This window comes from Ceratotherium simum, chromosome 12, assembly GCF_057802395.1.
Source record: "Ceratotherium simum simum isolate JZ-2026a chromosome 12, ASM5780239v1, whole genome shotgun sequence".
NCBI classification, from domain to species: Eukaryota; Metazoa; Chordata; class Mammalia; order Perissodactyla; family Rhinocerotidae; genus Ceratotherium; species Ceratotherium simum.
The window spans coordinates 38,806,137-38,821,858 of NC_141911.1; the positions used below are offsets into that span (position 1 = coordinate 38,806,137).

Consider the following 15,722-nt stretch of genomic DNA (forward strand, 5'->3'; position numbering starts at 1 on the left):
CCTTCTGGAGGCTCTGAGGGAAAATCTGTTCCATACTTCTCATCCAGCTTCTGGTGGTTGCTAATAATCCTTGGCATTCCTCAGCTTTAGATACATCACTCCAATCTCTGCTTCCAACTTCACACTGCATCTCCTCTCTGTGTCTCTCTTGCGTGTCTTCACATGATCTCCTTATAAGGACACTAGTCATTGGATTTAGGACCCATCTTAATCCACTATGACCTCATCTTAATTAATTATATCTGCAAAGACTGGATTTCCAACTGAAGTCACATTCTGAGGTTCCAGGTACACATGAATATTTGGGGGACCCCATTCAACACAGTACAGTTATCTAATTTGGAAAAAGGATATTTGCAGATCTAGTTAAGGATCTTGAGATCATTCTGGATTATGTGGGTGGGCCCTAAATCCAACAACACATGTCTTTATAAGAGACACACAGAAGAGGAGGAGGCAGTGTGAAGACACATGCAGAGACTAGAGTGATGTGGCCATAAGCCAAGAAAGCCAAGTTATGCTGACAACCACTAGAAGCTGGAAGAGGCAAGGAAAGATCCTCTCCCTAGAGCCTCCAGAGGTAGTGCGGCCTTGCCAACACCTTGATTTGGACTTCTGGCCTCCAGAACTATGAGAGAATAAATTTCTGTTATCCTAAGGCATCCACTTTTAGGTATTTGTTACAGCCACAGTGGGAAACTAACACAACGCCTTAACATAACAGAACAGAATTCACAGTGCACTGTATTCTTTTCCTTTAAGTGCCGACAAAAACAAAACAAAAAACCCTGTCCATGAGTTAGATTCTGCTCTAAACAGATCAAAGAGTTCTTAGTAAATAAGAATTTGTGAACAGCCATAAAGGCCAATCAGCTCAATTTCTGTAAGCATAATGTTTAATGATCTTTAATACAAGAGCATACCTTCAAAGACTGAGATATATGACTCTTTAACCTAATAAGAAATTACTCGAAGAAAATAATTGTGTTGTAAACTATCTTTCATGCATCTCCACTTATCTTGTGACTGTCTGATAATTAACATCAGATTTGATCACACCTCATGTGCTTTCTTTTCTCTTTTCAGGTTAAGTTGTTTAATGTCATCTGTGTTTCTTTATTAAGTTCCTTTTATCTTGAGATTCACTTTTTGTTATTCTGCCTGATATATAAGTAGACGACACCCGGTACTGTGTAACCTACAACTGGTAGCACAACTGCATAAACCAACTTAGTTTTTGGACAGCAAGTCATGCCATCAGGAAAAAGCTAAATTAAAGAGAGGAAATTACAGGATGAGTCGCTTTCACTCTTGGAATAAATTCAGAATTAAAGTCTGGCATCACCAAGCAATCCCGGAAGACCCTTACAAATCCTAAATTCCATAGTTAACCGTTTAAGGATTAGATACCAGACTACTTCAAAATGTCACACAGTATTTTATTTATTTATTTATTTGGGTGCATTGTGGGGAGGAGTTGATACTCTTGCAGGGTCTATGGGTAGGAAACGCATTCATGAAACTCTCTCTGTCACTGGTTGCCAGAAAACACTTCGAGAAACTGGGGGACGGATAGAATCTAGCACACGGGGCAATGGAAGGCAGGAGCCCCCCTTACTCGGTCCCTCACTACTTTTACCTTGGGATCCCTGACCCCCCTCCCACAGATGTCCTGGTGCTTGAGTGGGCAAGCTCTGGGGGTCAAGCGAGAGCGTGCACTCGCGCACCCTTCAAACTCTCCAGCTCCGCCCATCGTGAGCTTGGTGGGGAGTGAGGGAGCTTGAGCACTCACCCACCGCCCCCGAAGGAAGATTTGGTCCTCACCTCCCGGTAGGGGGCTGAACCCTCGCAGTCCACCTCACTCCCGGGCGGTGTAGGCGAGGGGGCTCCGGGCTGAGCGCCCACCTGCAGGCGACCCACCTGGCGGGTGCCGCCCACCCGACCGCCCTCCCGGGCTGTAGCGGACGCTGGAAGGCAGGGGTCCTGCTGAGTTAGGCTTCGGCTGGGAGCCCAATTTTCAACCCATCCCTGGGGGTAAAGCTCCCCCTACCAAGGAGCTGCTTTCCCGCGCCGACCTCGGAGCGCGTCTAACGCCCACAGCTCCGGCCGGGAACCCGGAGACTGAGTGGCCTCCCCTTCCCCCCGCGCACACGTCAACGGCGGCGTCTGGGAAGCGTCGTAATGCCCCAAAGAAACGCGCCACCGAAAGACCTGCACCCCGCCGCTGCAGCCGCCCCAGGCGAACGGTAGCCCTTCCCGCAGGCTCATGGGGAGTTAAAAGAAAGCCTCTCCGTGGATGTGCTCAGGAACGCGGGCAGCTGTGACTAAAGGTTTGTTGTAGCGGGACCCTCGATAAAGCTAGGTGGCTGTGGCGCCTCATGCCGCTCCCTACCCCAGTTATTCCTAAAGTCCCGCAGGTCTTGGCGGTGGCGAGTCTGTCAGCCCTACCCGGCGGCCAGCCTCCCTTCCCCGATCGCCTGCGCTGGCCGGCCTGGCCCAAGTGTCCGCTTTAGAGCATCTGCTCTTGGGAGCCCCGGCCAGAGCCGCCGTAGTTAAATGCACGTCTATTAGGAGGTGCATGGTAGTGATGGCGGCGCTCAGTGAGACTTTCCCGTCACTGGATACTACTACTCCCAGCCCTCCTCAAAGCCGCCTGAGCAAACCCCTGGTCCTTAGTTTACAAGTGGCAATTTGACTTGCTCTGCTGCATGTCAGCAGGGACCGTGGAAAGTGTGGAGACGCCCGGGGGATTAAGCGACCTCAGCTTAAAAAGAAAAAAAGCCAAACAAATAAACAAAACCCACCCACCCTAACAAACATGAGGCTGCTGGAGAGAATGAGGAAAGAATGGTTCATGGTTGGAATAGTGCTGGCGATCGCCGGAGCTAAGCTGAAGCCGTCCATAGGGGTGAATGGGGGTAAGTGCTGCACCTCCGCACGCTCCACCGCGATTCCCACTTCAGAACTAATTTTCGAGTCTTGGAAAGGAGGGGAAAGCGTAATTGGGAAGTGTCTGCCTCTCTCAGGGGCGCTGACTAGCCCAGGGTGTCCTTTGGCCCTTTTGCTGATTGTTTTAATATGCCAACCCCAGAGAGGATTTGTAATTAGAAATGAGGCAAAGGAATTTGAACGCAGGTTACCTTTTCCGCGAACAATCAATGAGTATCCTCAGCGTCAAGGAGTGAGGTTACTGAGAATGAAACTTATTCCTCTTGCCTTCAAAGTAGCATCCTATCCCAAGGGACGTTAGGTTGCCAGGAGTTCCTTATCTGTCTTGGAGTGGACATCATTACCATGTCAATTTCCGACCCCCTCCCCCCCGCCACATTTAGAAAAAAAAAATGGGGGAAGAAAAAGGGACACCCCTTCCTCCTCCAACTCAGATTTTATGGCCCACATGTTGGAGAGTGATGATTTGCTGCAGTTGCTGCCGCTCCAGAGACTGCCAAGCCGACTGACACGTTGCACTTTTTTATTACAGGACGCTACTTCCGTGTGCTGCCAGGACTCAGTTGCTACACCAGCAGCCTAACAGATACAGGCTGTGTTAGGCTGTGTAGTATGTATTTTGGCAAGAAAATGCAGGCGGGCTAAAATCAGACTCAGATCTCTGAATAGTGGGAGTCTTGTAATGTGGGGGTGGGCATTGGTGGAAATGACTGGAAATATCATTAGTCTTTTATGATATTTCCAGTCATTTCCACCCTTAGACAATCGTGTCCCACTTTTCATAATCATTAATTGAATTTCTTCAGTTCATAGTGTTTTTGACCTTGTTTGTCAGTTTCCGCGCTTATTGGCAGGTTTAATAATACATCAGTCGTACAACAGGGGCAAATAAGGACAGAAGTGAGTACACAGAATCTTTTTATGTTGGAAAGTGCTCAGAAGGATATTTGAAGTTATTTGTACCTTTTTGTTAAAACTTGATGGAAATGAATGAAATGATCTCTCAGGAGAACAGTGGTTCCTTCTACACTCTGCCCTCAATTCCTCCATTTAGAAGTAGCTTCAGGGAACATTTTAAAAGGAATTATTATTAAGATTGTGGGGATTAAAACTTTTTTATTTTATTTTTTTCTTCTGTATTCGACTTAGTACAAAATGTTCAAAGTATGTTACTGTGAGAATAACAAGCTGGTATTCGTCGAAGTTTCTCCTTCTGAAGACACCAGTTTCTTTTTTGACATAGCTTTTCTGCGAGCTTTTGGGAAACTTGGGAACATCAGGTCCTGTCAAATGAGTACCCTCTGTCCCTGCAGCTGGCTGGACAGTAAGAATTAAAGTTAGAGAGTGTCTTTGTGGTGATCTGGAATGCACACTTCACTAGCACACTTTATAGCTTCTGGTGTTAGATCTCTTTTTGCTCAGTGTTCAGGTGAAATTACAGGTAATGTATGATCTTTAAGTTTAAATCTGCAGGGACTAGTTTTGGTAAAATACTTTTCATCTTACATTCCTGGGACACTCTGTGGGAAGAAGGGTTGTTGAATGCTGAATCATTTCCCTAGGGTGGAAATGATTCCTTGCAGTGGCAGGTGTGAGATGGATTTTGTAATCTTATTTGTTCCCTTGGACTCTACTTCTTGAAGTTTTGGTATATTATTGTATCTTAGAAGTATTGTTTCCCAATTTCACTAGTCCTTATGCTGTTAATCTAGGATAATTCATTTCTTTGTTTAATTATAAAAGAGCAGAATGTTAAGAGCTGAAAGGGACCTTGAAAGTATTTTAAGCCAACATGCTTCTTTTACAGTTGAAGATACGGAGACCTGAGGTTAGACCTCGGTGACTCACCCTAGGTTAAGTTAGCTAGCTTAAGACAGAGGAAGGGCTGGAAATCAGGACTTCCCCTTATTTCATACCAGTTGTAAAATCCATACAAATTTTCTTGGCAAATAAATCATTAAAAATGAATAATCAGTATTAAGAAGGACTCTATGTAATAAAGACATTTTCCATGCCCTGATTTTTAGCCCAAAGGTGCACAGCAGAATCAGCTAATATTAGATAACAATGTACTCATATGATTTCTTTGATAGCTGTCCGTAGGTAAAAGTTACTTTTTCTAAAAACAAAATTTAAGCAAACAATTGTTTGGGATTTCTTATATAGGCTGTCAGTCTAAGTTCTTGATACTTCTGTTGAGCTTTTAATTGACATTCCCTCCTGTAAAACCTCTTAAATAAAAATGAATGTCCAAATAGTACCAAATAACATTTTCACTCCACTAGTTAAAACAACAAAAATCTAGGAACAAGCAGAGGAATGGTTGCTGAAAACGTTTCTGTCATATCCTGCTCTTTAGAATAGTCTAAAGCACCTCTTTTTGCTTGTAACTTTTAGACAAAGATTCCATTTATGGGCTCTGTACTCTGGGAATGTGACTTTTAATGCATTCACATTGAACAATTTTCAGTAGAAGTTTTCTAGACATTCTTTCAAACAGGAAAAGTTTTGGTAGTCTTCAATTTATTAAGATGCTCACTTCACCTATACCTGGATCAATACCTTAATGACTACACTCTATTTTTAAGTGTAAGATTTCTTTCTACACTTAAAGTATGACACCTATGATCTGACTTTCCTTAAAAAAAAATCTTTATAGCCAATTGGCAAGTTATGTATAACAGGAAATTTATAGATGTGTGGACCCTAAAATTAGAGAAGTCAAATGACTTTCCAAATGGGAAACAGCACATCAGGTACTAGCCTAGATAATTTAATTCTTAGTTCACTGTTCTTTTTACTCAGTTACATTTCACTTTTAAATATATAGAAGAAAGTTGAAAATAAAAAGCCACAGAGGATGTGAACGTGTAGATTCTGAAGTGTTGATAATCTGTTCCATTTTGACCCAGGGAAGCGCTGAGCTATGCACACCTTACAGTTTACCAGAGTTCAACACTGTGCTATTCATTCTCGGGAAGAGAAAGGTTTACTTCTTTGGAAGTACAGACTAAGTTTCTCATTTCTACTGCATCTTAACTTAAATTATTGCCATTAATAAGACATAAATCCTGAAAAGGAAACTGCTTCGTTTTTCCGTTAAAAAACATAACCAGAAACATGCTATAAGCTTAAGCATATTAGCATGAATATCTTAGATTGGGTTTAGAAGTGAAATTTACTTAGTGATGAGTAGATTTTATGAAATGGTAATAGTTTCTTGCATTCCTCAGCATTCCAAATCATTTTCTTTTTCCCTCCCATTAAAAAACATGGGTTTTGGAACCCAGAAATTGCTTCATTTGTTATGGCCAATTTTTTTTTTTTTTTTTTTTTTTGCTTCTCCATTCCATTTTCACTAGTAAACATTTTTTTGCTTTTGTTTAAAGGAAAAGATAAAACTTATATTTTCACTTTGAGCTTTATACCCATCTTAAGATCTGAATCTAGTTATTTTGGTGACGTGGAAGATATAATCATTACCTTGGAGAGGGGCCAAATATCATTTTTGTATCCTAGTTTCCACTCTTACTTCTGTACAAATATTTCCCAAGTTTTTATTTCCACCGAGTGACTTCTAGTTCTGCATTCCCAACTTGGGCAATCGATTAGTATCTCCGTTGATGATGTTTCAAAGGGGCCTTAGGTGTCTCCAAAACAGAATTAATTCCTCCTTCCCTTTTAAAAGGTACATTGTAGGTAGCCCTGGAATATCCTCACCATGTCCTTTCAGGGATTAGAGTTATTTAGATGTGCATCTAACTCAAAAGACAGTATACCCTGTCTCTAGGATTTTAAACATTAAAAGTTAGGAATCATTCCACTGAATTATGCCAATTAGTTAATAGTTACTTTGTGTATTTATGTATGTGTGTGTGGAGTGTGGGAAGAGTTAGCTTCTTAAAAAATACTGTTGTTGGCCAACTAAGGTAGATGCTTTAGCTGCTCCAAAGAAACATGCAACCTAAGTGAATGCCATGTGCTTGCTCTGGAGATGCATCTTTGGACGTGTCTTCTAGCTCTCACTTGTGACCATGTTGCTAACTCTAACCTATATAGAAATGCTGGGGCACCACTGTGGGCAGAAGCACAGTTGACAAAAACAAGGTCTTATAAAAAGCAGGGTATTGGAGGAAAATAAAAATGATTTAAAATATGGTATGTAAAATTCCTGGAAGGCATTTACTTCCAAAACAAGCCAGATTCCTTGACTTTAAAATCTGCTCCAGAATCACCTTCCTTGGTTGTTGAGGAAATATTATTTCTTAGTGTGAGTTGCTGAGGCAGATTCTCTCACAAGTATAAAAATAAGTACCTCTTTTTAAGTGTTGGAACAGCTTTTACTGCCCTGAAATGTAATGCCTTTTGCACTTGCCTTTTCCTTTTTCTCTCTTTTCTCAGATCTCAGCAAAATGATTTGTATAAGTGCCAGGTATATAAAAGAATTTATTGCAGTGTTTGAAGAGATCTTTGTTTCCTTTTTTCACTAGTCGACTACAAATGCCTACAATATAGTTGTTGCTCGATAAATGCTTGTTGAATGAATGAAGGTGATTTTTCCTGAGCTTGGTCATATTTATTGTGCAATATCTGTAGGTGTGGTGGAGGGTTGCAGGGAATGGAGGAGCCATGACTGTGGTCCTGTTGTTTTGCTTAAGGAAGGGTATTAGTTTCCCAGGGCTGCTGCAACAAACTACCACAAACCGGGTGGCTTAAAACAACAGAAATTTGTTTTCCAGAAATTATTCTGGAGGCTAGAATTTTAAAGTCAAGATGTCAGCAGGGCCGTGCTCCCACCAAAGGCTCTAGGGAAGAATCCTTCCTTGTTTCTTCTGGCTTGTGATGGTTGCCAGCTATCCTTGGTGTTCCTTAGCTTGTGGTAATGTAACTCCAGTCTTTGCTTCTGTCTTCACATGGCCATCTTCCCTCTATGTGTGACTCTGTCCAAATTTCTCTCTACTGTAAGAATACCAATCATTGGATTAGGGTCTCCCCTAGTCCAATAAGACTTCATCTTAATTTGATGACATCTGCAAAGACCCAATTTTCAAATGAGGTCACATTTATAGGTTCTGGGTAGACATGAATTTTGGAGGGACACTATTCAACCCAGGACAAGAAGGCTGAGTAAAATGTCTCACATGAGATGGTCTCAGATTTTAAAACACTGGTATATGGCAGGGTTTCTCCACCTCGGCATTATTGACATTTTGGACATGATAATTCTTTGTTGTGGGGCAGGGTTATCGTCCAGGATATTTAGCAGAATTCCTGATCTCTGTCTACTGGATGCTAGTAACACACCCAATTCCCTAAGTTATAACAACCCAAAAAAGTTTCCAAACATTGCCAGATGTCCCTGGGGGGCAAAATTGCCACTGCTGGAGAACCACCGGTATACAGGTATAAAACGTGTAAATTACGTAACTACATAAAAAATGGCATTTTCTCAGACCTATAGCTTTTAAAAGAATGTTGTTCTTTGGTTAGCACATTAGGTCGTCAAGCCAATTGTGTACAAGCTACAAAAATAAATAAATATTAGGGTTGCCCCTGTTGTACTCACAGTGTTAACACATCTGGGGTGAGGCCAGCCTGACTCCAGAGAGGATTTTCCAGAGGGCAAGGATCAAGCATGTCTGGTTCACTACAGTATGCCCAGGGCCTGGCATAATTTAAAAATAATTACAATCTTAACACGTTTTAGGTACTTTATTACTCTGTATGCAATATCTCATTCTCATAGTAATAGCTCAATAAATATTTGTAGAATGAATACTCTTGGACAGAACTGAAAGTATGCATGAATACAAGCTTTTACTTCTGGTATCCTAGAAGGAATAAAATAATATTTGCTAAAGAGAAGGGAACTTCTTCCATCGATTCTCTTCCTTTGGTTTGGGGAATTTTGACTGTTATAAAAGCACTGACACTGTAGCAGATATAATTAGGAGAGCAGTTTGTTTTCATTCTTCTGATCTGAGGATACTGTGCTGATCTGGACAGCCATGGTCCTTGCCTTCTGGAAAATCCCCTCTGGAGTTAGACTGCATCCCAGCAAATGCTTAACTCTATCAGCACAGTAGTGTACTGGGGGGCAACATTAAGATTTAAAGTACTATTTGTCCTCCTCGAATGGATTCTTCCTTCATACCAAGTTATCTACTGGAACTTCTTATCTAACAGCAACTCATTTCTCTCTCTTTAGGACCACTGAAGCCGGAAATAACTGTCTCCTACATTGCTGTCTCAACAATATTCTTTAACAGTGGACTATCATTAAAAACAGAGGTACTGTCACCTATGGGGCACATGAAAAGCAGGGAGAAAAATTTAATTTGTACTTACTATTTTGAAATTTCAGAATCCTTTTGTAAAGCCTTGTGTAGCTATAGTCTGAAGGCTTCACTATAACAGAATATAACTTGGACTTCAGCAAAGGACTTGTGTTTGGTACCTACATATTATGGAAACTTTATAGTAGAGCTGTATGGACCCTGAGAGTGTGGTTATAATGGTGTTGTTTTTAATATGGCAACTGCGCTGAAGCATCTACTTCAGGTCTTCCTCAGATTATGGTGGTAGCCATAGTGATGTCTGCTGTGCCACATTTGAGTTGTTGATGTTTAGTTAGGTTTCCATAACTTTTGTGGATCATCTTTTGTTTCCAGGACTCATGCTGCTCAAGTGATGCTTGTTATAACTTTTAACTAATTTATATATATTTTTAAAAAGTATATCCTTTGCTAGTATATCTGTTAAATATTGATGAATGTTTTAAGAGAAATATTAGAATTTTTCATACTAAGTTGCAACCTATCATGAACACATACAGGTAACGTTATTTACTGATCTAGGTGTCACTGAACATGGGATTCTCTTGGAATTTAAAAAATTCAGACATTTTTACATCCAAGAGAGGAATGAATAGAATTTATGATTCTCTTTTCACTTATAATGGAAGAAAAAAAAGAGGAGAAAGTACATATTTGCTTTCGAAGAAATTACATAGAATTTTTAAAGTTATCTTTCTAAGATACTTATTCTTATGTAGAGAGAGAAATCTTACTATGTAAGAATTTTTTTGGCTTTAAAAGTTAAAATTCTGTTTCAGCATCATGTCTTGCCTTTACTTAAGTTTATTTTCTTTTCTTTTAAGTGTGATTTGAATGAAGACTAAATTTAGTTACCTCCTTTGACTATCCTAGTAGCAACATGGAAAAAAGATGGTTTTGCTAAATTTATGTATTCTGTAGTTATCAGGTTGATCTAAATCTTTTCATTGAGGCATTTTGATATAGATGGGATCCCTGTGTAGTGTCTGATAAATTGTGTCTCAAGAATTCTAAATATTCTCACTAATTACCTGTTCTTCTGAAAATAACTGACATGGGATAGGATTTCCTAAATATGTTAAATTCCAGTTTTTGTAAATTATATTCATATGAAAGGACTATGATTAGTGCTTAGAAGGCACAGGCTTTTTCTGTCAACACCTGGGTTCTGCTACTTGTTCTCAAATGTGGGGCCCAGTGATACAGAAAGGTGTTTGCCACTCCCGTAGTGCTGGCCTGATCTTCCTTGGAGGTCTGCCTGCTGGCCTTGGCTAATGCTCTTTGTGGAGCAGCTGCCTCACCGAAGTCCTCTACTTGGGGCGTTGCTCTAACTACGTCCCCTGGTGGCTGCTTAATGGCTACAGCTGTTACTTATGCCATGGGAAATCTGGCAAGAGACTTGATTCTCTCACTCCTTTAGCTTCTTGCTTAATGCTATTCTGTAAAGCAGTCAACTTCATGGGATGCACGGGTTGGAGAACGAAGAATGTCACAGCTATCAGCATTTCTCTAAGGACCAAATTCTTCTGTAAGCGCCTAGGAAACCTTCAGAGTCATCCAGCTAATTTGGATCTAATGATGAAATGCCTTGATCCTGTGCTTTACTACGGTATCTAGGTAGCCATCAAAGCCATTTCCTCCATCAAAGGCCCTTTTCAAACTAATACAGCCTTAAGTCATTTTCAAGATCCATTTAACTTAAGATGCCCTAGATTGCATCATTGTGTAATGTTAAACCGTCTCTAAACCCTGCTAATTTCCTGGGCAACCGAACAGTTGTAAGTTAGGAGGTAGCAATCTTATTGTTATTGTTTTCTAGTTAATAATATTAAATTAATTTCAGCTGGGACAACTATTTTTGTATCCTTTTAGGTCCTAGAATACTGCATTTTTGCATACAGGAGACCGTAAGTTATTACTGACTTGAATTTATTTGAGAGCATTTGCATTGGTCCCATTCAAGATTGATTTACATTGAACATTTCATATAGTATTACTCATACACTGATGTAATGCTGTGTATTCTAAAATTTGTTTTGCTAATTATTAAAATTATAAAGAGCTCTGTGTTAATACTTCATGCTGAAAAGATTTAATGCTAAATCTTCAGTTTTATGACAGTTGATTTCTAGTTTTCGAAATAACCTGTTGAAATGGTTTCTGAAATTTTGTTGTACTGAAATGAAATAAAGTCACATTTGAAATATATTTCATATTTAGCTATCTTCAAACCTACAGTTTCAGAGAATTTGTCACTTAGACTGTGGCAGGACCGATCTCATTTAAACAATTACTATCAGGTGCGTATGGCTACAAGGCACTGTGGCACTGGGGATAGAAACAAAGATGAGCAGGACTCTCAGGGCCTGAAAAGGGTCCTGTGTAGGGCAGAATATACAGGTTTTTCCTTATTTTCCCAAACATATTATTTTTTAAAATCCCATTAGCTTAGAAGTAAATATAGCAAATTCTAAACTTTAGGCTAATGCTGCTTGTTTCCAGCCCAGAGCTACGAGGCTGACTCTCAGAAAGTGAATCACATGAAGGTCAAATAAGGGTTAGAAGGAAAATTGGTATGTAATGAAAATATTTCTACATCCCAGTCAGAGCCTCTGATTTTAAGCAATTCTTGATGCTGTCAGTGAGACTCTGGTATAATCAATATGTAGAGTATCTCCTTAAGTTTATTTTGATGAATTTGACCTGTATTACATGTGAATAAACAAAGTCTCATGCAAAATCAACTTTTCACTTATTCATGATGGCATTTATTTGAGTATGTGGCCCTAAATTCTACATGGATATATATGGAATAATACTATTTTGGATTGTATAGTGTTTACTTGCTTTTTCTTTTCCAGTGTTACCTTATTTTATCTTTAAGGTAGCATGAAGAAGATATAGAAAATATATAACACTGGGTTTTTGTGACAGTCTTGAAAATCTTAGGAACACTTCACATCTGTTATTTCCCTGGTGTTAAGAGGCCCCTCATGACCCAACATAGTAGGCACTTGTGATTCATTTTGCTGAATTTTTTTACTGTTCCGTTATTCTGATGCAATGTCAGTTGTTTCTAATTGTCATTTTATAGGTCAGCTAGTATTTTCCAGCTACATTTCTTTTTCTTTTCTTTTTTTTTTTTTGTGAGGAAGATCGGCCCTGAGCTAACATCTGCCAATCCTCCTCTTTATGCTGAGGAAGACTGGCTCCGGGCTAACATCCGTGCCCATCTTCCTCTACTTTATATGGGACGCCGCCACAGCATGGCTTGACAAGCGGTGCGTCGGTGAGCGCCCGGGATCCGAACGGGCGAATCCCGGCCACCGCAGCGGAGCGCGCGCACTTAACCGCTTGTGCCACCGGGCCAGCCCCTAACTACATGTATTTTTTTATAATTTTTTTCTGATTACAAAAGTGGTATTTCCCCGTTGTAGAAAGATTAGAAAGAATAAACATAACTGCTATTAACATCTATGTGTTTTTTAGTTCTTTTTTTCTTAGACACATTTGTTACAAATAGAATATTTTAAAAATAAAATATTTAAAAAAATTTTATATATATGTATGTATATATGTATACACATACTTCCATACATATCTACACATATATAATCGTATTTTTTCTATGTGACGTATAATCATTTTTCATGTAATTTAATTTTTCTTCATTTATATATATTTAAAAATAAGATAATTTACGTTTTGTTTACTTTTATGAACATAAAGCAAAAGGTACAAAAGTATATATGATGATAAGTCTTCCTTTCACCCCTCTACCAAATATCCAGTTTTCTTCTCTGGAAACAACTAATGTTAACAGTTTCTATGGATCTTTCCAGAGACATTCTATGCAAAACATACACATATGTGTATTTCATGCCCTCAAATTGTGGTATTTCATACTGTTTGCCACCTACCCTCATTTTACTCAAAAAGCATATCTTGGAGATTCCTTCATATCAACACATAAAGAACTCATTGTTTCTTTTTTATTTATTTATTTGTTCAGGAAGATTGTCCCTGAGCTAACATCTGTGCCAATCTTCCTCTGTTTTGTATGTGAGTCACCACCACAGCATGGCCACCAACAAGTGGTGTGGGTCTGCGCCCAGGAACTGAAACCGGGTTGCTGGTGCAGAGGGCGCTGAACTTAACCACTAGGCCACGGGGCCAGCCCCTCACTGTTTCTTTTTATATGCCAAAAAGTATTCCATTTTATGAATGTGTCATCATATTTTCTTAGTCTTCTATTGATGGGCATTTAGGTTATTTACAAGGTTTTGCTATTACAAACATGCTGCAAAGGATAACCTCAAAATATGTCATTTCCCACACTGGGAGCATATGTGAAGGATTAATTCCTAGAAGTGGAATTGCTCAGTTAAATGGTATGTGCAGTTTAAGTTGTGATAGGTATTCCAAGTACCTAGAATGGTGGCAGGTGCTCAGTATGTATTTGTTGAATGAAGGAATGGGTTGCCAAATTGCTCTCCATAGATTGTGCCAATTTACACTCCTATTGGTTAAGTAGGGAGAGACCCTCTACTCCTATAGCCTTGTCAACACAGTTTTAACATGGCTTTTAATAGCTCTCAACACTATGTTTATACCTTAAGTTTATTTAGTTATTCTCCCATTTTTGGACATTTAAGTTGTTTCCAGATTTTGCTTTAATAGATAATGCTCTGACAATCAATTCTGTGTATAATGCTTGTAACCACTTTTTATATCCTTAGGATAAATGCCTAGATATAAAACTCTGTGGTCCAAGAATATGAATTGTATTATAGTCCTTGATATGTATTCTCAAATTACTTTTCAGAAAAGTTAATACCATTTTATACTCCTGTGAGAAGTATATGCAAGTACCTTAGTTACTGCATTCTGGCTAATCATTTTATCACAATTTTTTAAAAATAAAAATATCACTAGTATTTATTTGGTATTTGTTGAATGCCTGTGAATATATTTGAGTGAGATTTGGTTTCAAGACTGCTGAGAATTCTTGGAACTGCTGGTGCTCAAGTTTGTTCTGGGCTGAAAATTCTGATTCAGTCTAAGGATGGCTCCTCTTAACTTAGCTCAGATCCATGGACCTAGTGTGGCTTCTGGTCTGCCCAGTGTTTCCCAGTTGCCCTACATTAGACCTGGATTGCCAGAAGTTCCTTAGATGTCATTAGGGACATTTTATGACCAAATTGGAACTGCTTTGTGTCTCCACAAAGGGAACCCAGGAGACAGATCCCAGAAAGTGGTCATCAGAATGAGTCTGCATTAACCTACTGTTTATTAAAGAATAGTATAAACTTTGGCTAATATCTCTGAGGCTGAGGATCTCTTGAATGTTTTGCTTGAACTAGGGGGTCAATACAGTGCTATATCTATAACCAGTGAATCTCTGGCATCTTTAATGTGCTTTAATGACTGCCTACATGTTTTATATAAGTTTTCTACTACTTTCTGAATTTATTTCCACTGAATAACCGTATAACTCAAATTCAAATGCAAATGCTTGTTAGTTTGTACATATTTAAACCCCAAAGTTTAACTGAGTATCCTTTTTTAGCTGTGAGACTCATAACATGTGCCTAGTTTGTCATGTTTCATGTGACTTTTCCCTCCTGGGGCAGCAGTATGACATGGTGGATGAAGCAGGCATGGGTTTGATAGCATGCCAGAAATGGGTTTAGTTCTGAGCTTTACTGTATAGTAGGTCTCAGCCTCCATTTCCTCATCAGTAAAATAGGGATAATAATATCTACCTAATGGGGTTGTTGTAAGGATTAAATGAGATAACATATATAAAGTGACAAGCTCAGAGCATGGTATGTAGCTACTATTCAGTAAATGCTAAAAAAGAAATCTAGTGAGTAGATTTTGGGGAAAAAGTCATTTCAAATTATAGAATATCATTGGGGAAAACATTTTTAAAAATTATGATTTGTGTATAGATTTAGTAACATCTTGCCAAATTGAGGCCTTGCTAGGTCTGGTGTAAGGAATAAGGATTAATTATCATAGTAAATTAAAATGTGATAGGTCCTGCTAAAATTTTTAAACAGGACTTATTTTTTAAGGTAGTTAAACATATATGTTTTTTACAGTATCAACAATCTTTAAATCTATACTAGTGTAAATGTAGTTAGCTTAGTGCTGCTCCAGAATTGTACAAATCTGAATTGTTAGGATATATTGTATATTCAAAAGAAATTACAATATTTCAGAAATTTTATATAAAAATACTTTACAATCATCACAAATAACTTTTTTTTCCTTAAAGTTTGTCTCATGCATATGCTTATAGGTAAAAATTTTAGCTATGAAATGACACCAAATTGATGGATGTTAGCTAGACATTGTGTGATCATTTTGCAATATATACAAATGTCAAATCATTATGTCATACACCTGACACTAATATAGTATTATAAGTCA

At 39.0% G+C, this 15,722-nt stretch overlaps 1 protein-coding gene across 6 annotated transcripts in view; it reads left to right on the forward strand.

Moving 5' to 3' along the window:
• Positions 1–2,246: 2,246 nt before the first annotated feature.
• Positions 2,247–15,722, forward strand: part of SLC10A7 (solute carrier family 10 member 7) — a 242,193-nt gene continuing 228,717 nt past the window's right edge. For 3 of the 6 annotated variants that reach the window (XM_087437559.1, XM_087437562.1, XM_087437560.1), the window contains exons 1-2: positions 2,601–2,918; positions 9,158–9,240. In XM_087437559.1, the coding sequence (XP_087293685.1) occupies positions 2,819–2,918; positions 9,158–9,240 (183 nt within the window). In that variant the 5' untranslated portion in view covers positions 2,601–2,818. Of the gene's footprint in view, positions 2,331–2,600; positions 2,919–9,157; positions 9,241–15,722 lie in introns of those variants that run through there. The other 3 variants (XM_087437561.1, XM_087437563.1, XM_004420888.3) reach the window with 3 other exon arrangements.